Source organism: Oncorhynchus nerka, linkage group LG13, assembly GCF_034236695.1.
Source record: "Oncorhynchus nerka isolate Pitt River linkage group LG13, Oner_Uvic_2.0, whole genome shotgun sequence".
Classification (NCBI taxonomy): Eukaryota; Metazoa; Chordata; class Actinopteri; order Salmoniformes; family Salmonidae; genus Oncorhynchus; species Oncorhynchus nerka.
In genome coordinates, this window is record NC_088408.1 from 75234462 (window position 1) to 75260301 (window position 25840).

General features: G+C 43.1%; 1 protein-coding gene across 3 annotated transcripts in view; it reads left to right on the forward strand.

The window, feature by feature from the left end:
• The first annotated feature begins 5933 nt into the window (after positions 1–5933).
• LOC115140147 (THO complex subunit 5 homolog) overlaps positions 5934–25840 on the forward strand; it is a 30550-nt gene continuing 10643 nt past the window's right edge. Inside the window, exons 1-11 of one of the 3 annotated variants that reach the window (XM_065026699.1) lie at positions 5934–6051; positions 13582–13737; positions 13836–13979; positions 19764–19877; positions 20014–20111; positions 20251–20397; positions 20491–20605; positions 20680–20812; positions 20944–21021; positions 21177–21223; positions 24312–24411. In XM_065026699.1, the coding sequence (XP_064882771.1) occupies positions 13612–13737; positions 13836–13979; positions 19764–19877; positions 20014–20111; positions 20251–20397; positions 20491–20605; positions 20680–20812; positions 20944–21021; positions 21177–21223; positions 24312–24411 (1102 nt within the window). In that variant the 5' untranslated portion in view covers positions 5934–6051; positions 13582–13611. Of the gene's footprint in view, positions 6052–6651; positions 7045–13581; positions 13738–13835; positions 13980–19763; positions 19878–20013; positions 20112–20250; positions 20398–20490; positions 20606–20679; positions 20813–20943; positions 21022–21176; positions 21224–24311; positions 24412–25840 lie in introns of those variants that run through there. The other 2 variants (XM_029678299.2, XM_065026700.1) reach the window with 2 other exon arrangements.

Here is a 25840-nt window from a genome sequence, read left to right on the forward strand (position 1 = left end):
TGGAGGCTGAGACAGGAGGGGTCAGGAGACACTGTGGCCCCATCCGAGGACACCCCCGGACAGGGCCAAACAGGAAGGAGTCCTGGGTTTTAATAGTGTTCTTCTTACATTGTTGTTTGGTCCTATCCGTGTTGGTGGCACCTTTTATTTTATTAAATACATCAAACAGATGGTTTCCAGGTGTTTGATGCCATTCCATTTGCTCCGTTCCAGCCATTTTATGAGCCGTCCTCCCCTCAGCAGCCTCCACTGGTGTCGGCATGTCCCGGTATCTGCCGGGCCGTGTGAGGCTTCCCTCAGTGGGGTGCTCCCTTACGTCGCTGGACCACTTGTTACCTATGTTTCACATCCATAGCCGCGAGAAGTAGGGGTGTTGCAGCACCCCCTGAAGAATCAGAATTAAAATATATATCAAATGTAATCACAAAAGTAGTGCACTGGGCCTTTACTAGTATTAGTAGACCAATATAGACGTCTGTAGCCTGGGCAAAAAGCTATGAACAAAGACAAAAAACATCCACATCAAATGTAATATTTTTCTTGATCAAACAACATGTGCAGTGTTAATTTACCATCCTTACAAACCACTTAATGTAAATGTACATTACTGTGGTGTACATAGGCTGGTCATCTAGGTTTGTACCTGTAGACTTCCTATCACCATGTAGAAAAACAATGTACAATACAGTAATTGAGTACACTGAGACATCAAGTGGTTTGTGATGTGATGATGTGGCTCAGTTGGTAGAGCATGGCGCTTGCAATGCCAGGGTTGTGGGTTCAGATTCCATGGGGGATCAGTATGAAAATCTAGGCACTCACTACTGTAAGTTGCTTTGGATATTAGTGTCTACTTGAATGGAAAAGGAATGAATAGATTGTTTCAGTTTTCACATAGAAATAAGTTACATTTGTAAAGTTTTTCAAGAAACTGGAAAACATATAAAGCAAGTATTTCTATATTCCACAAGTATTATCAGATTAACTGTTTGGTGCAGATATTTATCAGGCTCAATTAGAAAATGCTGGTAAACACTCATACATTTAGTTACATTTTTTCACAAAAGTAGTGCACTGGGCATTTACCAGTCCTATATTAGCCGACTGATATAGAAGTCTTCAGAGCTGGAAAAAGAAATCGCAGCACCCCTACCATTAACTACTTCCGGTGGATATGTCCACATCTGGACCAATTCATTTAGGTAGCTAACGTTATCTATCTATCTAGCTACATACAATATAGATAGATTAGACACATTAGTGAATGATACCGATACTCTCACGTATGATCGAATGGGTCTATGTTTTTATTTTTAAGGCATAAAACAAAATGCTATTTCCATGTATAGCAGCACATGGGGGAACTGTTTTGAAAGTGGTGAAAGCGTAGCATCTTTTGCTTCCGGCCAAAATACCAGCAACAGTGTGTGAAAACGTTGTGAAGACTTACAGAAAACATTTGACCTCTGTCATTGCCAACAAAAAGTATATAACAAAGTATTGAGAAACTTTTGTTATAGACCAAATACTTATTTTCCACCATAATTTGCAAATAAATTCATTAAAAATCCTACAATGTGATTTTCTGGATTTTTTTTCTCATTTTGTCTGTCATAGTTGAAGTGTACCTATGATGAAAATTACAGGCCTCTCATCTTTTTAAGTGGGAGAACTTGCACAATTGGTGGCTGACTAAATACTTTTTTGCCCCACTGTACATTATCACACACACCCACATTAAAATGCAAGTGCACTGGTTTTGACCAGCTCTGGTCATAAGTAGTGCACTATATAAAGTGAAAAGGAAGCAGACAGATATTACTTAGTAGAACAGTAGTTCCATACTTCATGCTCTGCCTCCCCTCTTATAGCTCTGTGTCTGGGGGAGCTGTTAATAAATCCACACCAGCAGCAGATGAAGAAATTCAATTGGATGTTAGACTGGGAGGGCATGCTGTCTCCCTCAAGCCTCGTATCACTGCTGGACAAACACTACTTCCCCAAGTGGCTACAGTATGTACAATACAGGTCAAAAGTTTTAGAACACCTACTCATTCAAGGGTTTTTCTTTATTTTTTACTATTTTCTACATTGTAGAATAATAGTGAAGACATCAAAACTATGAAATAACACATATGGAATCATGTAGTAACCAAAAAAGTGTTAAACAAATCAAAATATATTTCAAATAGCCACCTTTTGCTTTGACAGCTTTGCACACTTTTGGAATTCTCTCAACCAGCTTCATGAGGTAGTCACCTGGAATGCATTTCAATTAACAGGTGTGCCTTCATTTGTGGAATTTCTTTCCTTCTTGATGCATTTGAGCCATTCAGTTGTGTTGTGATAAGATGGGGGGAGTATACAGAAGAGAGTCCTATTTGGTAAAAGACCAAGTCCATATTATGGCAATAACAGCTCAAATAAGCAAAGAGAAATGACAGTCCATCATTACTTTAAGACAATATGGAACATTTTAAGAACTTTGAAAGTTTCTTCAAGTGCAGTCGCAAAAACCATCAAGTGCTATGATGAACTGACTGTCATGAGGACCACCACAGGAAAGGAAGACCCAGATTTACCTCTGCTGCAGAGAATAAGTTCATTAGAGTTACCAACCTCAGAAATTGCCGCCCAAATAAATGCTTCAGAGTTTCAAGTAAAAGACACATCAACTGTTCAGAGGAGACAGTGTGAATCAGGCCTTCATGGTCGAATTGCTGCAAAGAAACTACTCAAGGACACCAATAAAAAGAGACTTGCTTTGACCAAGAAACACGAGCAATGGACATTAAACCAGTGTAAATGTGTTCTTTGGTCTGGAGTGAGATGCGGTGTGGGTGAACGGATGATCTCTGAATGTGTATTTCCCACCGTAAAGCATGGAGAAGGTGGGGGTGCTTTGATGGTGACACTGTGATTTATTTGGAATTCAAGGCAGACTTAACCAGCATGGCTACCACATCATTCTGCAGTGATACGCCATCCCATCTGGTTTGGGCTTAGTGGGACTTTCATTTGTTTTTCAACAGGACAATGACCCACCTCCAGGCTGTGTAAGGGCAATTTACCAAGAAGCAGAGTGATGGAGTGCTGCATCAAATGACCTGGCCTCCACAATCACCCAACCTCAACCAAATTGAGATGCTTTGGGATGAGTCTGACCGCAGAGTGAAGGAAAAGCAGCCAACAAGTGCTCAGCATATGTGGTAACTCCTTCAAGACTGTTTGAAAAGCATTACAGGTGAAGCTGGTTGAGAGAATGCCAAGAGTGTGCAAAGCTGTCATCAAGGAAAAGGGTGGCTATTTGAAGAATATCAAATATAAAATGTTGATTTGTTTAACACTGTTTTGGTTACATGATTCCATATGTGTTATTTCATAGTATTTTACAATGTAGAAAATAGTACAAATAAAGCAAACACTTTAATGAGTAGGTCTTTTAAAACTTTTGACCAGTAGTGTATGTGTGTGAGAAAGCACATTGACTTAGTCATTTATGATTACCGTTGCTGTTGCTTAGACCTAAAATAGTAGGGTAATTGCAGATAACTGTTTTTTGTAGGTGCTGTGTTCGTGGCTCAGTAACAGTCCTACCTATGAGGAGATTACTAGGTGGTACCTGGGCTGGAAGTCCATGTTCAGTGATGCTGTTCTGGCTCATCCACTCAAAGGACAAGTTTGTTCAACCAATGAATGAATTAAATTAATTGATAAAGCCCTTCTTACATCAGCTGATGTCACAAAGTGCTGTACAGAAACCCAGCCTAAAACAGCAAGCAATACAGGTGTAGAAGCACAGTGGCTAGGAAACACACCCTAGAAAGGCCAGAGCCTAGGAAGAAACCTAGAGAGGAACCAGGCTATGAGGGGTGGCCAGTCCTCTTCTGGCTGTGCTGGGTGGAGATTATAACAGAACATGGCCAAGATGTTCAAATATTCATAGATGACCAGCAGGGTCAAATAATAATAATCACAGTGGTTGTCGAGGGTGCAACAGGTCAGCACCTCAGGAGTAAATGTCAGTTGACTTTTCATAGCCGCCGATCATACAGAGTATCTCTACCTCTCCTGCTGTCTCTAGAGAGTTGAAAACAGCAGGTCTGGGACAGGTAGCATGTCCGGTGAACAGGTCAGGGTTCTATGGCCGCAGGCAGAACAGTTGAAACTGGAGCATCAGCACGGCCAGGTGGACTGGGGGCAGCAAGGAGTCATCAGGCCAGGTAGTCCTGAGGCATGGTCCTAAGGCTCAGGTCCTCCAAGAGGGAAAAAAAGAGAATTAGAGAGAGCATACTTAAATTCACACAGGACACCGGATAAGACAGGAGAAATACTCCAGATATAACAGACTGACCCTAGCCCCCCGACACAAACTACTGCAGCATAAATACTGGAGGCTGGAGGGGTCAGGAGACACTGTGGCCCCGTCCGACGATACCCCCGGAAAGGGTCAAACAGGCAGGATATAACCCCACCCACTTTGCCAAAGCACAGCCCCCACACCACGAGAGGGATATCTTCAACCACCAACTTACCATCCTGAGACAATGAAGCTCTGGACATCATGAACCGCACTCTCTCCTCTAGCCTAGGTTAGTATTACAAACACACACACACGCAGCACCAGACAACATGAACTGAGAACTGACCTTTGTATAGGTTAATATTTGGTATTTATTAGGATCCCCATTAGCTGCTGCAAAAGCATCTACTACTCTTCCTGGGGGTCTACAGTATGATACTCACCCTTCTCATTCTCCTTCTGTAGGTGGGGGGGTACATGCAGCCCGGTACCTGTGAGAACATAGCGTATCTCACACACACAGAGCATCGTAAGGACTTCCAGTACGAGGCTTTGCAAGAGCGTTGGGGATGCTGCGAGCGTGGCACAGTGTGGCATCGGTGCCAGCCTGTCCACCAACAACCTTATCCAGACCAAGGCTGAGGAGAACAACATTGTCTTCATGCCGCTGGTTGCCAAACAGCTGTACACCTTCGGACACATCATCATCTACATCGGGAGAGAAGACCTGGGACCCTACGTCCCTACAGAGTCTCATCGATATGGCCAAGTGATGGAGGGTGCCATTGGGGAGGAGAGGTCACTGGAATATGTCATTGGGAACCATGAATAAATTATTTTTGGACTTTCTATTTTAGACTCCTTTTTTAAATTGTAGACTCACCGCTGCAAGCCAAGAGTGGGAGTTTAAATAGTTAACTGATAATTCCAGATAAGCATTTTTGCTGACTGAAACCCTTGTGTATACCTACCACTGTGGTGCAAATTCTATTTTTTACTAAACAACATGTAAAGTGTTTGTCCCGTATTTGTCCCATGTTTCATGAGCTGAAATAAAATGTCTGAAATTTTCCATATGCACAAAAAGCTTATTTCGTGAAAAGCTTACATCCCTGTTAGTCAGCATTTCTAATTTTACAAGATAATCCATCCACCTGACAGGTGCGGTGGCCTCACAACTGCAGACCAAGTGTAACCACGCCAGCCCAGGACCTCCACGTCTGGCTTCTTCAATTGCAGGATCTGAGACCCAACAGCTGATGAAACTGAGTATTTATGTCTGTAATAAAGCCATTTTGTGGGTAAAAACTCATTCTGATTGGCTGGGCCTGGCTCCCCAGTGAGTGGGCCCATGCCCTCCCAGGCCCACCCATGGCTGTGCCCCTGTCCAGTCATGTGAAACCATAGATTAGGGCCAAATGAGTTCATTTCAATTGACTGATTTCCGTCTATGAACTGTAACTCAGTAAAATCGTTGAAATTGCATTTATATTTTTGTTCAGTATAGACGAGAACCTACCGAGACAGTCGAGATACTGTACTCTCTGAGGTTCGGCCTCCAGTACCCTAAGAAGCGGTATGCATCTCTCCTCGCTAAACTACCTGCTGTTGTCGCCACCAACGAAGAAGGTCGTTACCCATAGTGCTTTGCTTTGGAACTGGAAACAAAGTGTCTTTAGAACAACTTGTGCACGAGATTTATGGTTAAATGAATTCTGATTTAGTTTTTCGTATTTTATTTCGTTTTGGTGAGTATGTGTGTTGCCTGTAATATTTGTTATTGCTACTTTGATAGCTACCTAGTTTGTGCATTTGCTAACTTTAGCTGGCTCGCTTGACACAAAGCTCCAACCTGGCTTGCCTAATACATCTGACTTTTATACCAATACTTAATATACAGTCAAACATAGCATTGCAAAATCGTCGAAGTGTTCCTTAAAAGCAAGAATGTAGAATAAAATTACATTTGAACTCAATTGTGCGGTAGCCCAACCGGCCGCAAGATGGAGCTATTATGTATTTTATTCTACGTCGTTTGTCAATGTGCTCAGCCAGCAATACACTGGTGTCCCCCATCGACCGGCTCGTACATAAAACATCCTCCATTTAGGCTGGAAATGCGTCGTTTTTCTCCTTAACTTGATTGAATGACTTCTCGTTGGAAAAAAGGGAAATATGCGTACTTCCTTATAAAACACATTTTCACAATTGTCAGATATTCTTGATGTTGCACACCGCGTGAGGCTGTTTACTGCTGGCTAAATTCACACCGCAACATCAGGAAGTAAGTTTTTCAGCACGACAACGTCAATGCTGGACTTTAACTAGGCAAGTCAGTAAGGAAAACATATTCTTATTTACAATGACGACGGCCTACCAAAAGGCCTCCTGTGGGAGCTGGGATTAAAAATATAGGACAAAACAAGAGAGATCTAAGACAACATAGCATGGCAGCAACACCACATAACAACATACAAACGTTATTTGGCACGGACAACAGCAGCACAAAGGCAGGAAGGTAGAGCCAACACATCACACGAAGCAGCCACAACTGTCAGTGTCCATGATTGAGTCATTGAATGAAGAGATGGAGATTAAACTGTCCAGTTGGAGTGTTTTTTGCAGCTCGTTCCAGTCGTTAGCAGGAGCGAACTGAAAAGAGGAGTGACCCATGGATGCGTGTGCTTTGGGGACCTTTAACAGAATCTGACTGGTGTTGTATATGGAGGATGAGGGCTGCAGTAGGTATCTCAGATGGGGGGGGTTATTAATAAGCATCAGCCAGTGGGTCTTTCGACAGGTATACAGAGATGACCAGTTTACAGAGGAGTATAGAGTGCAGTTATGTGTCCTCTAAGCAGCATTGCTGGCAAAGCTGCTGGCCGAATGGTAAAGAACGTCTAGCCGCTTGAGAGCACCCTTACCTTCCAATAGTATATTACCCTGTGGGTTGCCTGGGAACCCAACATTGCATTGAATTCTACACCTGGCAGAAATGTGCAATTGAATCAGGGAAGTCTACTCTCAGGACCTCTACAAGACAGAGTGTTGAATAAAATATTTATTTATATTTATTTAAACTTACTTTACCGGTTGTCCATGTGGCTGGTCCTTTTGCAGGTAGGAATTAGACAATATATCAACAGGGAAATATAATCAAATCAACTATTCATAGTGCTGGTAGTACATTCAGATTGCTGTCACTTGAAGCATGTACACACGATGACAATACATGCGTGCATTTTATTTTAATTTGATTTATTTCACCTTTATTTAACCAGGTAAGCAAGTTGAGAACAAGTTCTCATTTACAATTGCGACCTGGCCAAGATAAAGCAAAGCAGTTCGACACATACAACGACACAGAGTTACACATGGAGTAAAACAAACATACAGTCAATAATACAGTAAAAAAAAAACAAGTCTATATACAATGTGAGCAAATTAGGTGAGAAGGGAGGTAAAGGCAAAAAAGGCCATGGTGGCAAAGTAAATACAATATAGCAAGTAAAACACTGGAATGGTAGTTTTGCAATGGAAGAATGTGCAAAGTAGAAATAAAAATAATGGGGTGCAAAGGAGCAAAATAAATAAATAAATGAAATACAGTTGGGAAAGAGGTAGTTGTTTGGGCTAAATTATAGGTGGGCTATGTACAGGTGCAGTAATCTGTAAGATGCTCTGACAGTTGGTGCTTAAAGCTAGTGAGGGAGATAAGTGTTTCCAGTTTCAGAGATTTTTGTAGTTCGTTCCAGTCATTGGCAGCAGAGAACTGGAAGGAGAGGCGGCCAAAGAAAGAATTGGTTTTGGGGGTGACTAGAGAGATATACCTGCTGGAGCGTGTGCTACAGGTGGGAGATGCTATGGTGACCAGCGAGCTGAGATAAGGGGGACTTTACCTAGCAGGGTCTTGTAGATGACATGGAGCCAGTGGGTTTGGCGACGAGTATGAAGCGAGGGCCAGCCAACGAGAGCGTACAGGTCGCAATGGTGGGTAGTATATGGGGCTTTGGTGACAAAACGGATAGCACTGTGATAGACTGCATCCAATTTGTTGAGTAGGGTATTGGAGGCTATTTTGTAAATGACATCGCCAAAGTCGAGGATTGGTAGGATGGTCAATTTTACAAGGGTATGTTTGGCAGCATGAGTGAAGGATGCTTTGTTGCGAAATAGGAAGCCAATTCTAGATTTAACTTTGGATTGGAGATGTTTGATATGGGTCTGGAAGGAGAGTTTACAGTCTAACCAGACACCTAAGTATTTGTAGTTGTCCACGTATTCTAAGTCAGAGCCGTCCAGAGTAGTGATGTTGGACAGGCGGGTAGGTGCAGGTAGCGATCGGTTGAAGAGCATGCATTTAGTTTTACTTGTATTTAAGAGCAATTGGAGGCCACGGAAGGAGAGTTGTATGGCATTGAAGCTTGCCTGGAGGGTTGTTAACACAGTGTCCAAAGAAGGGCCGGAAGTATACAGAATGGTGTCGTCTGCGAGAGGTGGATCAGAGACTCACCAGCAGCAAGAGCGACCTCATTGATGTATACAGAGAAGAGAGTCGGTCCAAGAATTGAACCCTGTGGCACCCCCATAGAGACTGCCAGAGGTCCGGACAGCAGACCCTCCGATTTGACACACTGAACTCTATCAGAGAAGTAGTTGGTGAACCAGGCGAGGCAATCATTTGAGAAACCAAGGCTGTCGAGTCTGCCGATGAGGATGTGGTGGTTGACAGAGTCGAAAGCCTTGGCCAGATCAATGAATACGGCTGCACAGTAATGTTTCTTATCGATGGCGGTTAAGATATCGTTTAGGACCTTGAGCGTGGCTGAGGTGCACCCATGACCAGCTCTGAAACCAGATTGCATAGCAGAGAAGGTATGGTGAGATTCGAAATGGTCGGTAATCTGTTTGTTGACTTGGCTTTCGAAGACCTTAGAAAGGCATGGTAGGATAGATATAGGTCTGTAGCAGTTTGGGTCAAGAGTGTCCCCCTTTGAAGAGGGGGATGACCGCAGCTGCTTTCCAATCTTTGGGAATCTCAGATGACACGAAAGAGAGGTTGAACAGGCTAGTAATAGGGGTGGCAACAATTTCGGCAGATAATTTTAGAAAGAAAGGGTCCAGATTGTCTAGCCCGGCTGATTTGTAGGGGTCCAGATTTTTCAGCTCTTTCAGAACTTCAGCTGAATGGATTTGGGAGAAGGAGAAATGGGGAAGGCTTGGGCGAGTTGCTGTTGGGGGTGCAGTGCTGTTGACCGGGGTAGGAGTTGCCAGGTGGAAAGCATGGCCAGCCGTAGAAAAATGCTTATTGAAATTCTCAATTATGGTGGATTTATCAGTGGTGACAGTGTTTCCTATCTTCAGTGCAGTGGGCAGCTGGGAGGAGGTGTTCTTATTCTCCATGGACTTTACAGTGTCCCAGAACTTTTTAGAGTTAGTGTTGCAGGAAGCAAATTTCTGCTTGAAAAAGCTAGCCTTGGCTTTTCTAACTGCCTGTGTATAACGGTTTCTAGCTTCCCTGAACAGCTGCATATCACGGGGGCTGTTCGATGCTAATGCAGAACGCCATAGGATGTTTTTGTGTTGGTTAAGGGCAGTCAGGTCTGGGGAGAACCAAGGGCTATATCTGTTCCTGGTTCTAATTTTCTTGAATGGGGCATGTTTATTTAAGATTGTTAGGAAGGCATTTTTAAAAAATATCCAGGCATCCTCTACTGACGGGATGAGATCAATATCCTTCCAGGACACCCCGGCCAGGTCGATTAGAAAGGCCTGCTCGCTGAAGTGTTTCAGGGAGCGTTTTACAGTGATGAGTGGAGGTCGTTTGACCGCTGACCCATTACGGATGCAGGCAATGAGGCAGTGATCGCTGAGATCTTGGTTGAAGACAGCAGAGGTGTATTTAGAGGGGAAGTTGGTTAGGATGATATCTATGAGGGTGCCCGTGTTTAAGGCTTTGGGTGCATATGTAACAGTATAGCTTCCGTCCCTCTCCTCGCCCCAACCTGGGACCCTCTGCACACATCAACTACAGTCACTCACAAAGCATCGTTACCCATCGCGCCACAAAAGCCACGGCCCTTGCAGAGCAAGGAGAACAACTACTTCTAGGTCTCAGAGCGAGTGACGTCACCAACTGAAACACTATTAGTGCGCACCACCGCTAACTAGCTAGCCATTTCACATCGGCCACACCATACTTGCCGAGTTCTGCACATGCTTCAGGTGATAGAAATATGAAAGCACTGCCAGCACTTAAGGTGACTTAATTATACTTTTCTGTGGATATATAGTATCGCATTCTTACCTTCGAAAGGACCAACAGCGATAACAACTGGTAGAATATGTTTCGGCTAGGCTCACTGTGTGGACACCTAGAGGTAACTAGGGGTCTAGGCGCTAACTGTGCAGTTGTACCTTCATCCACTCAATTTTTGGGGGACAAAATATCAACAGGAAAGTATTGTTTACCCTACTTTTTAGAGCGCCCGTACTACCGTTGAAATTTAAATCACCTGGCAAAAGCATGTAAGCCCCTAAACACTTTGGTTACAGGTAGGCGTTTTCTTCTGTCTTGTGTTCAGCAGCTGCCTTTGGTCAGAAGAAAACAAATCTTGATTGCCACACATAGACCCATGTTTTGAAGACGGGTTAAGAACACTATCCTGTGGATATTTTGTCTCAAATTTAGACCAACTGAAGGACCCAACACCACAGACAATTAGCAGAGTTCAAATGAAGTTTATTCAACATTCGGACTTGTAGAGGGACAGTTTGGAATTGTTGAACATAAATGTGCATGGCGTTTCCTACATAATTTGAAAGCATCACCAAGTTTCGTACCTACATCGTGGCTAGTAGTGCTGGGCGATTAACCACCATTTTGGCGGGTCGGGGGGGTATTAAACAACTAATTGACCAATATCAGTTCAATTACTTGAATTCCATTCAGTTTTACTTTTTTTTGTGAGCCCAGTGCTGTTTTCTAGAACGAAATCAAATCATCCACGAGAGAAATCAAGGCAAGAACTGTGTGGGACGCTGGGCTGAAGGGAATTGTAGTTTTCATTAAGGAACTATTCAACCTAGTCAGAGATCTTTTTATAATGACGAGATGCTCATGTCTCCGCCCTAACAATCGTCGTTGGGAAGGGGTCATTCCCAATTTGGGAAGGCAGGCGACAAGTTTAGCTCCAAAAAGACCCATAGAAATGCATTGCGATTATTTTGGACAGATTTTGGAAAGTGAAACCTCTCGCTTTGCCTCTTTTCCTTTCTGACCAAGTTCAGAGAAGAAATGTAGTTATTAACTAAAATGACCATAATCCATTGCACCTGTTCTTTCCGGCTCGCACAGACTAATACCCCAACTACACCGGTCGTGTTGCATGTCGTCGTAATTGCTAGTCGTCGTAATACTATGAACGTTTAGATGTCAATCACCATATAAGTCCAAAGATGAAAAAGCCTGGAAAGAGGAGAGATGACTAGAAATTATTCGGTTGACCATTTTATGTGTGGATTAATTGTTGGAGTAGAGGATCTTGTGCATTTCCAGATAAAATAACTCAATGTTTATATCCCAGGACAAATTAACTAGCAACAGCAAGTTGGCAACTTTGTTTAATGCTTTTTGACCTGTCCACAAATTAATGTAATTGGTTCAGAGTTTGTTTTGATATTTTAACCTGCGTGTCGTGATCGCGTTTGTTGTGGAGGGACAAAATACATTTATGCACGCACGCAGCCGGTTTGGGTTCCGTGTAATAGGCTGACCACACTGCTCGTGCGCGTCAACGAGCGTCTGCGTTGCCAAGGGCTAAAATAGAAATCAGTTCTATTTCTGACGCAGATCACGCTGCAAGTCCTGCCTCTCCCATCTCCTCATTGGTTTGTAGAAGCAGGTACCCACGTGCCATCTCATTGGTTATACCCACGTGGGTGACTGAAGACGAATGAGGTCAGTGGCGGTAATGCACCTAATTTATGAAAGTTGCCAATATAAAGTCAAGAGAAGGAAAAAGCCTGGAAGGAGGAGAGATGACTAGAAACGATTCGGTTTACCGTTTTATGTGTGGATTAATTGTTGGAGTAGAGGACCTTTAGGCATATCAGGGTAAATAACAATTCAATGTTTATATCCCAGGACAAATTAGCTAGCAACAGCAAGCTAGCTAAATAGGACAAATTCGCTAGCAAGTGCAAGCTAGCTAGCTAAATTGCCATAAATGTTTAATGCTTTTCAACCTGTCCCCAAATTAATGTAATTGGTTCAGAGTTTGTTTTGATATTTTATCCCGCGTGTCGTGATCGCGTTTGGTGTGGGGGGACAAAATAAATTCATGCATGATGGCGCACCTGTGCAGCCGGTTTGGGTTCCTTGTAATACACGTTTACGCCTGCTACATTAGATTTGATACACACTGATACACACTGACCGCATGAGAGAGGAATGTACACAACACAACGATGAGAAGGATATACACAGTTCGTGAAAGTACTACTTTATTTAGTCAGACAGCTCTGCAGCATACTTAGGCAGTCAAGCCTAGCTAAATTGGATGACTAAAGACAGTACAGAAATAACGTTAGATGGTTGTCTGGCTGCAACTGCCTGAGCTGAGATGAAGACTTTAAGGAATTAAAAATAATGAAGTCATAAGTAATATACACAACTGAAATATTGTATTATTTCATAGTAATTTCCTTTTTTTGTATTGATGTTTATCCATTGTGGACAATGGAATATTTGTTTGCTATTTTTGGCTCAAATCTAACGTAAAACGAACCAATCTCAAATAGCAGTAATCGCTCAGCACATCTACCTAGCTAGATCCTCTCAGTTACTGACGTTGACTTTGTTTTTAGAACAATCATATGGTCACTTATGATTAACATTTGTTGAACTTTGGTAAATAGCTATTTATGTGAAATGCATTAGTAACAAATAAAAGAAAATGTTATTTGTCACATACATATGGTTAACAGATGTTAATGCGAGTGTAGTGAAATGCTTGTGCTTCTAGTTCCGACAGTGCAGTAATATCTAACAAGTAATCTAACAATTCCCCACAGCAACCTAATACTTACAAATCTAAAGGGGTGAATGAGAATATGTACATAAGTATATGGATAAGCGATGGCCAAGCTGCATAGGGAAGGTGCAATAGATGGTATAAAATACAGTTTATACATATGAGTAATATAAGATATGTAAATATTATTTAGTGGCATTGTATTTTTTACTGGTCTGTTTCCATACCAAAAACCTGCTATAGTGTCCTAGACTAGTCTGACGTTGACCAGCCATGTCTGACGCCCTGAAGAAGCGCAAGTCGAAGGTTCTCCGCAGCGAGATGGGCACACCGGAGGTGAAACGTGGCCGTGGAGAGGGGGACCAGGTGAGCACTGGAGAGGAGAGGGGTGGACAGCAGGTACAGTGGAGGAAGGGAGGGGGGTGGGGGTCAAGATGGGAACCGCAGAGAGGATGGAGCATTACTGAAATTGACTACTTTGGTGTGTGTGTATTCAGGATGTACGTGTGTATAGTGAGGAGGTGGAGCTGGATGGCAGGGACCCAGAGGAGGACTACCAGCAATATAAACTAACCTGTGAAGCTCTGGCCCAACTGATGAACGATATCCAGGAGCTGAAAGCCAACGGCGCCAAGGATGGGGTAAGAAACATACACACACCAGGGTTTTTGTTAGCTGGTAATTGCCGGCTTTAGGCCGATAAAATGTAATAAAAGCAACAACAACAAAAAATGTATCCGGCCATATTGTCTGGAGCTGCATATCATACCCCCGGATCTTGCGCTTAAGCACCATTCTCTCACTCCTTGGCATTGCCAACTGCCTTACGTGCGTGCACCTGCTGCTGAGGTAAGAGAGAGAGGAGCCTTGGCCTACGCTACTGTTGATTGTGAAGAGGGAGGACTTTTCATTGATGTAAAGCGAAAGTTAGGCATACTCTCTATGTTGAATAGCGTAGAAGGGGCATGTCCTCATTAGCGGGGCCAAATGCAGGCTACTGTGCAGCTGTATTCAGGTAGGAACTTTTATTTATAAAAACATTTGTATTTATAATAATTTGTTTTAGCATTATTATTGTATGTCGTTGTTGTCGTAGGCCTATTGATTAATATAAACCAGTTCTTTAAATATGCAAAATGTGTTTAGTTTAAGATGGGTGTTAAGTAGGCTTGTTGTAAATTAGATACAATGGCTTGTGAAAGTATTCACCCCCCCCCCCCCCCTTGTTATTTTTCCTATTTTTGTAAATTTTTTGAAGGGGGTTTGTATTACTTGATTTACACAACGTGCCTAACACTTTGAAGATGCAAAATTGTTTTTATTGTGAAACAAACAAGAAATAAGACTAAAAAAAACTTGAGTGTGCATAACTATTCACCCTCGCAAGTCAATACTTTGTAGAGCTACCTTTTGCAGCAATTACAGCTGCAAGTCTCTTGGGGTATGTCTCTGTAAGCTTGGCACATCTATCCACTGGGATTTTTGCCCATTCTTCAAGGCAAAACTGCTCCAGCTGCTTCAAGTTGGATGGGTTCCGCTGGTGTACAGCAATATTTGTCATGCCACAGATTCTCAATTGGATTGAGGTCTGGGCTTTGACTGGGCTATTCCAAGACCTTTAAATGTTTCCCCTTAAACAACTCAAGTGTTGCTTTAACAGTATGCTTAGGGTCATTGTCCTGCTGGAAGGTGAACCTCCGTCCCAGTCTCAAATCTCTGGAAGACTGAAACAGATTTCCCTTAAGAATGTCCCTGTATTTAGCGCCATCCATCATTCCTTCAAGTCTGACCAGTTTCCCAGTCCCTGACGTTTTAAAAAAACAACAACAACAACAACATCCCCACAGCATGATGCTGCAATCACCATGCTTCACTGATGGTGTTCTCAGGTTGATGAGAGGTGTTGGATTTGCGCCAGACATAGCGTTTTCTTTGATGACCAAAAAGCTCAATATTAGTCTCATCTGACCAGAGTACCTTCTTCCATATGTTTGTGGAGTCTCCCACATGCCTTTTGGCGAATGCTAAATGTGTGTTGCTTGTTTTTTTTCTTTAAGCAATGGCTTTTTTTCTGGCCACTCTTCCGTAAAGCCCGGCTCTGTGGAGTGTACAGCTTAAAGTGGTCCTATTGACAGATACTCCAATCTCCGCTGTGGAGCTTTGCAGCTCCTTCAGGGTTATTTTTGGTCTCTTTGTTGCCTCTCTGATTAATGCCCTCCTTGCCTGGTCTGTGAGTTTTGGTGGGTGGCCCTCTCTTGGCAGGTTTGTTGTGGTGCCATATTCTTTTCATTTTTTAATAACGGATTTAATGGTGCTCCATGGGATGTTCAAAGTTTCAGATATTATTTTATAACCCAACCCTGATCTGTACTTCACAACTTTGTCCCTGACCTGTTTGGAGAGCTCCTTGGTCTTCATATTGCCCCTTGTTTAGTGGTGTTGCAGACTCTGGGGCCTTTCAGAAAAGGTTTATAAACTCAGCAAAAAAAGAAACATCCCTTTTTCAGGACCCTGACTTTCAAAGATAATTTGTAAAAATCCAAATAAATTCACAGATCTTCATTGTAAAGAGTTTAAACACTGTTTCCCATGCTTGTTCAATGAACCATAAACAATTAATGAACATGCACCTGTGGAACGGTCGTTAAGACACTAATAGCTTACAGACGGTAGGCAATTAAGGTCACAGTTGTGAAAACTTAGGACACTAAAGAGGCCTTTCCACTGACTCTGAAAAACACCCAAAAGAAAGATGTCCAGGGTCCCTGCTCATCTGCGTGAATGTGCCTTAGGCATGCTGCAAGGAGGCATGAGGACTACAGATGTGGCCAGGGCAATAAATTGCAATGTCTGTACTGTGAGACGCCTAAGACAGCGCTACAGGGAGAAAGGACGGAGAGCTGATCGTCCTCGTAGTGGTAAACCATGTGTAACAACACCTGCAGAGGATCGGTACATCCGAACATCACACCTGTGGGACTTTACCTGTTGTAAAGGCAGGTCCTCACCAGACATCACCGACAACAACGTCGCCTATGGGCACAAACCCACCGTCGCTGGACCAAACAGGACTGGCAAAAAGTGCTCTTCATTGAGGAGTCGCAGTTTTGTCTCACCAGGGGTGATGGTCGGATTTGCATTTATCGTTGAGGAATGAGCGTTACACCGAGGCCTGTAATCTGGAGCGGGATAGATTTTGGGGTGGAGGGTCTGTCATGGTCTGGGGCAGTTTGTCACAGCATCATCTGACTGAGATTGTCATTGCAGGCAATCTCAATGCTGTGCGTTACAGGGAAGACATCCTCCTCACTCATGTGCTACCCTTCCTGCAGGCTCATCCTGACATGACCCTTCAGCATGACAATTCCACCTGCCATACTGCTCGTTCTGTGTGATTTCCTGCAAGACAGGAATGTCAGTGTTCTGCCATGGCCAATGAAGAGCCCGGATCGCAATCCTTTTGAGCACATCTGGGACCTGTTCGATCGGAGGGTGAGGACTAGAGCCATTCCCCCAGAAATGTCCTGGAACTTGCAGGTGCCTTGGTGGAAGAGCAGGGTAACGTCTCACAGCAAGAACTTGCAAATCTGGTGCAGTCCAAGAGAGGAGATACACTGCAGTACTTAATGAGGCTGGTGGCCACACCAGATACTGACTTAAACTTTTGGTTTTGATCCCCCCCCTTTGTTCAGGGACATATTTTTCCATTTCTGTTAGTCACATGTCTTGAAACTTGTTCAGTTTATGTCTGTTGTTGAATACATATGCACACACCACTTTCCCGTTTTTGTTTATTTTTTAGAATTTTTTTAAACAAGTATTTATTTTTTATTTTTTCACTTCACCAATTTGGACTATTTTGTATGTCCATTACAAGAAATCCAAATAAAAATCTATTTAAATTACAGGTTGGAATGCAACTAAATAGGAAAAACGCCTAGAGGGATGAATACTTTTGCAAGGCACTGTATCATTAGTTTGTTGCTGTCATTTGTTGGATACTGTAGGCGCTAGTCTTTCTTGATAATTGCTGCAATATAGCCTGTTCAAAACTTTTGTGAAGGTTTAAACTAGTTCGCAAGTGTTTTCTTTTCCTTCTGTTGATCCATTTTCTTTGGCCAAATTAACTCTGTTTACCACAATATAATATCCTGCTTGTATTTTCCCTATAAACAATGTCTTCATTTTTATATTACCCTAATAATGTTTAGAAACTTTTTTGAAGGTTTGGTGTGGCTATTAGCCTATTATACTGTAGGCCGATGATATGAAGGCAGTGTGCATTGGCGCTCCGACTGACTCCAATAAACCTAAAATTATCCAGACCGTTCACTTTTATCGCAGACATTTTGCAGATCTTGTTCATTACGATAAGTAGCCTATACTAGAGAGATGTGAAGATGGAAATTGAGTTTGCTAATATGGGTGTTTGTTAATGTGAAAATGAATGGCTACAACCATCAAACTAGTAGTACTAGTACTAGTTTAAAACAGATTTTCCCAAACTCTGGCCTGGAGCCATATGGATTTTTGTCCATATTGCCCAGCTCTACTCCGACAGTTAAACTTGAGGTGAGGAAGAATGTTTTAAGCCTACCAGAGTAACTCTTGTAATTTAAAATATAATGCTTTAAGAATGAACCTCGGCTATATCTGTTAAGCAGATCGAAGCACCGCCTCAAAGCGCTATATGGTGAATGCTGCAGAATGTCATATGTGACTCTTTCGTCCACGCGCACAGACACGGCTGGCTGTTTAAACCTGTCTGAAAACAGCCTATATTATATCTTTGCCAGCATGCAATTGAACGAGTCACAGGAAGCATGCGCTCCTTTTGTTGCCTTCCTTGTAGAAAGAATAAAACAGGGTTGGGCGGATTATTTGAAACATTTACTAGCCTAATCCGTAATCCTGGTAATAATTCATTTTCTTCAATTGGCCATATAATCTAATGATCAATAGTAAAACTAGGCCTATGATATTTCATTAATGTAGACTCAGACAGAATATGTTGGATAGGAATTGCCTTTAGCAAGGCATTGCTGGTTCTGGCCGATCCTCTCGAACTTGTCAAGCAGCACTCCGAATTTCTCCATCAATTGGAGGAGTTTAAGGCTACTAGTGATTGGCACCAATATGTGAAGTCTGACTTTAGCCTATTGCCAGTTGCATTTTTTCAATATGAAAATACTGAATGTGACTGACCTGCACATGTAGGAAAGTGTCCAGACGACTGTGTGCTTATTGACCAGTAGGATAGGTGTGACTGTTCTGAAAGATGAATTCCCTAAATTGATGTTGGTCATCTGCTAAGAGAGAAAGCAAGGATGTTTGGAAAGGGATTCATTTTTTTCTTTCATTCAATTGAGTAGTTTTTATTCTGGTTGTGAGGACTAAACTGATATATCACACTTGTCTGCCAAATGTGTAGGTGTCCACATAATATTTAAATTGAGTAAGTGTGATCATAATAGTTATTTTAGCGATCCACAGTAGACGTCCTTGCTAATGAAAAGCCACCCCCAATCCCACTGACATGAGCTGCTGAACAGCGTACTTGCACTAATTTATGGATGAGAAAGTGAACTTGCCTTCTCCAAAACGTTTTAAATGTAGGCCATTCATATGCAATATGTGCGCTGTACTTTGTTTTAAGCATAATTGTATTCTAATCAGTTCTTGTTTTTTGGCTCTAACTGCGAACAGCACCTGTCAAACTCTGTAATGACTCTGAAAACACAGGGATGTTGGATTTTTGCAAACAGTACGTTATTCTGTCAGGAATGATCTCCCGCCATGTAAAAATGGACATGGCAGGGCCTCCATAGTGGTCGCAGCGGTCTAAGGCATCGCAGTGCTAGAGGCGTCCCCACAGACCCGGGTTCGATCCCAGACTGTTGCAGCCAGCCGCGACCGGGTGACCCATGAAACGGCGCACAATTGGCCCAGCATCGTCCGGGTTCGAGGAGGGTTTGGCCAGTCAAACTTATTTCACTATTTATTCCAACATTTATACTGGATATGTGTGCCAATAAAATTCAACATTCACATTTTGCTACTATTTCTGTCAAGTCTACGCATACAATTTGATGCATGCATTAGATAAATACAACTTATGCAATGCAACACAATGCTGCAAACGCAGCGTTCCATTGGAAATGAATGTACTTCTGGTGTACCAAAACACAATGATGCTGTCTGTCACATTGAGGCATTACTTGACAAAAAGTAGCGCTGCGTGGGTGGACGGTCTAATGGGTTACGCACCCAATGCACATGGATGACAGGTACATTTCTTAAATGTCCGAATAATGTAAATCTTCCCAGTTGCTTGTTTTCCTGACGGGAAACCTTGACACAGACGCTCCTCGGTGTTAAAAGATAGTTGTTGCTCTAACCCCCATGTTGTCTGCCCTTCCCTCCAGTGTGCTGAGGTAGAACAGAAGAGGATGCAGAGCTGTATCCACTTTATGAGTCTGAAGAAACTCAACCGCCTGGCTCACATGAGACTGAAGAGGGGGAGAGACCAGACGCATGAGGTACACACACATATATATATATATATATATATATATATATATATATATAGATATATATATATATATATATTTCACAGTTCCCTCTACACACGGCAAAAGCAGTTATTGACTCTCCTCACCGCTCTCCCTCCTCCAGGGCAAGCAGAGAGTAGATGTGTTGCACCTGCAGCTCCAGAACCTGCTCTATGAGGTCATGCACCTGCAGAAGGAGATTAGCAAGTGTCTGGAGTTCAAGTCAGTAAAAGGGGGAGATGGGGTTCTAATTCGCATTTGTCCAGGAACGAGAAGCTTAAGAGTTTTGAGGCACAATGTCTAACGTTAATAGTATATTTTCAAAGTTGATGTTGTCCTCTGCGTGTGTGTGTGTGTCCAGGTCAAAGCATGAGGAGATAGATCTTGTGAGTGTAGATGAGTTCTACCAGGAGGCCCCCCCTGAGGTATCCCGCACTCCCCTCACCAAGGACGACACCCACCAACTCACGCTGGCCAGGCTGGACTGGGAACTGGAGCAAAGGAAGAGGTGCCACACACACTGAGAAACCTTTCTTGCTCTGTAGATTAGCTGAGCAGTACATGAGCTCCCACTGTTGTGTGTGTGTGTGTGTGCGTGTAGGCTGGCTGAGCAGTACAAGGAGTCTCTCTCCAGTAAGGAGAAGATCCAGAAAGGCATTGAGGTGAAGAAGGAACACCTGAGTTCTCTACAGCCTGGACTCAACGCTATCATGCAGGTAACATACACTCTTTGTAACTCACACTCCTGTGACCTTCCAGGCCTGAAGCCTAAACCTGTCCCCTTCCCCAGGCATCCCTCCCAGTCCAGGAGTATCTCTCCATGCCGTTTGAACAGACCCAGAGACAGACAGAGATCGCCCGCCACCTTCCCACCTCTCTCTATGTCCTACTGGTACAGGCCAGTGCTTACGGACAGGCCTGCGGTGAGCGTTTGTGTGTGTTCACTTAAATTTGTGAACGCGACTGTGTGCCAGACATTTTTTTAAATTGTCACATTATCCATTTTGATGAGGACATGCGGTTTTTATGCGTTTTGTGTTTGTGTGTGTTTCAGATAAGAGTCTGAGTGTGTCCATCAGTGGAGATGTGGACGAGGCCAAAGCTCTGTCTAAACCTCCAGAGGACTCCCAGGGTAAGCCTGCAGCACACCTGCCTGGCTGCATGTTAATGACTATATTATGTGTGCGTGTGAGTGTTCGACAGGGCAGTGATTTAAATAGAGAAACGTCTATGTGTATTTTGACTATGTGTATCTAAGTCTGTGTCATTTGATTGTCTCCTCTCTAGATGATGATTCTGGGGATTCTGATGCAGAGGAGGAACAGGAGAAAACGGTGAGTGTGAGAGTATCCCACACCATGCTGCCACTAGAGGCCCCTGTAACACACACACACACACACACACACGTGTCAGGGTCAACGAGTTCACCTCTCCTATACCCAACCCTCCTACGTACACACATTTTAAATTGCCTATTGTTATTATTTATTTATTGATTCATATTTCTGCTGAAAGCAACTGTCTGTGGTTGCCTGGACACATTACTGCTGCTCTGCCAAACCTCAGCTGAAACTCCTTTTCACCCCTTTCACCTCCCTCCCTCCCTCCCTCCCTCTTCCCTCCCTCCCTCTTCCCTCCCTCCCTCCCTCCCTCTTCCCTCCCTCCCTTCCCGCCAGCTAGTCCTTCTCTTTCTCTGTGAAATGTGTATGATCTGATTGTCTCTATTGAATACTCCTCCTATCATCTTAATAACAGATGATCACTTATAGATTGCTTCCCAAGTGGCACCCTATTCCCTATATCAAGGGTTCCCAAACTTTTTCACTCAGGCCCCCCTCCAGCATTGATGAACATCCTGCAACGTCTATTTCTATGGAAACAAACACTGTTCATGACATAAACTGTTTACATTTTTTTTTAAATAATAATAATCTTGCAATTCTTAATATTTTGCCATGTCTAATGTGTATTCTTGTGACATTTGAGTGACTCCAACATTACCACACAAAAACCTACCGTAGCTAAAAAACATTATCTGACATGGGCTAGTTGATCTGGACATTTCTGACTAGTTATAAATGGTTCTTTAAGGTATGCAACTGATGATGAACTTCCCAATTTCAAAATTTCAACTTGTGCATTCTACTATTACAACTTTCATAAGTAAGTTGAAAGCCAGACTGAGTTCCCCCAAAAGTGTGTGTGTATATATACACACGTACGTACGTACGTATATATGTGTGCCTTCGGAAAGTATTCAGACCCCTTCACTTTTTCCACTTTTTCTTACGTTACAGTCTTATTCTAAAATAGATTAAATAAAAATCCTCAGTAATCTACACACACTACCCAATAATGACAAAGCGAAACTTTTTTTAAATTGGTGCAAATTTATTAAACAATTTTATTTTTTTAAATACCTTATTTTCAGACCCATGTGACTCGAATTTGAGCTCTGGTCCATCCTGTTTCTATTGATCATCCTTGAGATGTTTCTACAACTTGATTGGAGTCCACCTGTGGTAAATTAAATTGATTGGACATGATTTGGAAAGGCACACACCTGTCTATAAAAAGTCCCACAGTAGACAGTGCATGTCAGAGCAAAAACCAAGCCATGAGGTTGATGGAATTGCCAGGAGACCGCCGAGACAAGATTGTGTCGAGGCACATATCTGGAGAAGGGTACCAAAAAATGTTGCAGCATTGAATGGCCTCCTTCGTTCTTAAATGAAGAATGATGGAGACACCAAGACTCTTCCAAGAGCTGGCCGCCTGGCTACACTGAGCAATCGGGGGAGAAGGGCCTTGGTCAGGGAGGTGACCAAGAACCCGATGGTCACTGACAGAGCTGCAGAGTTCCTCTGTGGAGATGGGAGAACCTTCCAGAAGGACAACCCTCTCTGCAGCCCTCCAACAATCAGGCCTTTATGGTAGAATGGCCAGATGGAAGCCACTCATTAAATGGCACATGACAGCCCACTTGGAGTTTGCCAAAATGCACCTAAAGACTCTCAGACCATGAGAAACCAGATTCTCTGGCCTGATGAAACCAAGATTCAACTCTTTGGCTTGAATGCCAAGCATCACATCTGGAAGAAACCTGGCACGATCCCTATGGTGAAGCATGGTGGTGGCAGAATAATGCTGGGGTGATGTTTTCAGGGGAAAGTACTAGGAGACCAGTCAGGATCGAGGGAAAGATGAACGGCGCATCGTACAGAGAGATCCTTGATGAAAACCTGCTCCAGAGAACCCAGGACCTCAGATTGGGGTGAAGGTTCACCTTCTAACAGGACAACAACCTTATGCACACAGCCAAGACAACTCAACTCGTCGAATGTCCTTGAGTGGGCCAGCCAGAACCCAGACTTAAACCTTAAATCGAACATCTCTGGAGAAACCTGAAAATAGCTGTGCAGCAACTTTCCTCATCCAACCTGACACAGCTTTGGAGGATCTGCTGAGAAGGATGGGAAAAACTCCCCAAATACAGGTCTGCCAAGCTTGTAGAGTCATACCCAAGAAGACGCAAAGCTGTAATCACTGCCAAAGGTGCTTCAACAAAGTACTGAGTGAAGGGTCTGAATACTTATGTAAATGTAATATTTCGGTTTAAAAAATTGTATAAATTAGCAATCCTTTTTTTTTTTTTTTACTGTTTTTGCTTTACATTATGGGGTATTGTGTGTGTTTTAGAATAAGGCTGCAACCTAACAAAATGTGGGAAAAGTAAAGGGTCTGAATACTTTCCAATGCGCTGTACCAGCGCTCTGGTCTAAAGTAGTGCACTATATAAGGCATAAGGTCAAATATATATATATATTTACACACTGAGTATAGAAAATAGGTGAATTCAGGTGAAAGCTATGATCCCTTATTGATGTCACTTGTTAAATCCATTTCAATCAGTGTAGATGAAGGGTAGGAGACCGATTTTTAAAGAAGGGTTTTTAACCCTTGAGACAATTGAGACCTGGATTGTGTATGTGTGTCATTCAGAGGGTGAATGGGCAAGACAAAATATTTAAGTGCCTTTGAACGGGGTATGGTAGTAGGTGCCAGGTGCACCGGTTTGTGTCAAGAAGTACAACGCTGCTGGGTTTTTCCACGCAGTTTCCCGTGTGTATCAAGAATGGTCCACCACCCAAAGGACATCCAGCCAACTTGACACAACTGTGGGAAGCTTTGGAGTCAACATGGGCCAGCATCCCTGTGGAACGCTTTCGACACCTCATAGAGTCCATGCTCCAACAAATTGAGGCTGTTCTGAGGGCAAAGAGGGAGGGGTGCAACTCCATTTTTGGAAGGTGTTCCTAATGTTTGGTTAAGTTAGTGTAGACATCAGTACATCTGATTTAATGAGCAGTAGAACATGACAGTGTGATTACATAGTAATGGTAATTCTCTGTGTGTGTGTAGAAGAGGAGGAGACCTACTACAGGTGGACAGCTGGATGATAAGAGACGTGAAATGCTGAAGAGACACCCTCTCTCCCTCTGCCTAGACCTCAGATGCAAAGGTACACACGCACACACTTTCTATTCCAGTAGTTTCTGTGTGTCAGCCTCTCACAGATGGTGCTGTTTTTTTTTTATCTCTGTGAAAGACTGCAGTACTCCGTCACTGCTCCTCAGTGACACACACACTGTTCCTGTGTGACAGGCAGCAGGATGCTGTCACTGCTTCTTAGTCTCTCTGGGACAGTAAAGGGGAGAAATTGCATCATTCAGAGCTACCGTTGAAGTCGGAAGTTTACATACACCTTAGCCAAATGCATTTAAACTCAGTTTTTCACAATTCCTAACATTTTAATCCTAGTAAAAATTCCCTGTCTTAGGTCAGTTAGGATCACCACTTTATTTAAAAAATGTGAAATGTCAGAATAATAGTAGAGTGATTTATTTCAGCTTTATTTCAGGTTTTATTTATTTCATCGCATTCCCAGTGGGTCAGAAGTTTACATACTAATTGAGTGTATTTGGTAGCATTGCCTTTTAAATTGTTTAACTTGAGTCAAAAGTTTCAGGTGTCCTTCCACAAGCTTCCCACAATAAGTTGGGTGAATTTTGGCCCATTCCTCCTGACAGAGCTGGTGTAACTGAGTCAGATTTGTAGGCCTCCTTGCTCGACACACGCTTTTTCAGTTCTGCCCATGTAAGGATGTGAAATGGCTAGCGGTGTTCGCTTCCGACTTCAACTGTATATGACTGTTAGAAATGGATATTAATGTTGGTGATAAGGATTTTGTGGTGCAGTGTATATGGTGATGGTTAAGTGTATAGATTGAACAAGAATTATTAATTTAGTGTAATCAACAATAACATCACTACTAAGGTTACGCAATGTCGCCTCGTCTCTCCTGGCTCTGCAGTCAGACAGAACCAAATGGCACCCTGAGAGACGGACACCCAGACACACACACTCTCACAAATATACACAAACACATACGCAGCTTTTACTGCTGCAAACCGCTAAAAGCTGCTTCATGGTTTAGAGCAGTGGTTCCCAACCTTTTTCAGTTACTGTACCACCAACTGAAGCCTATGGTCTCATGAGTCTTCTAAAATACCCCCTGTGGATAGGCCCAGTACCCCCCATGGGTCCTAGTACTCCTGGTTGGGAACCACTGGTTTAGAGGACAACAGAGAGCGTGAGAGGAGGCTGATGTAAATGTGCTTAAAATAAGGTGTGAGTGCTGCAGCGCTACAGTGCTGCCAGCTCCACACACACACACACACACACATACCGTCCTCTCCTCCCTGCCTGCAGCGCAACATCGCTGCCAGCTCCACACACACACACACATACTGTCCTCTCCTCCCTGCTTGCCAGTGGATAGAGTTACGCCTGCAATGCAGAACATCCCTCTCACCTCATCTCTCCTCCTCTTTACCGTCTCTCCCTCCCTCCCCTCCTCCTCTTCTCCATTCCCCAGTTCCTCTCTTCCT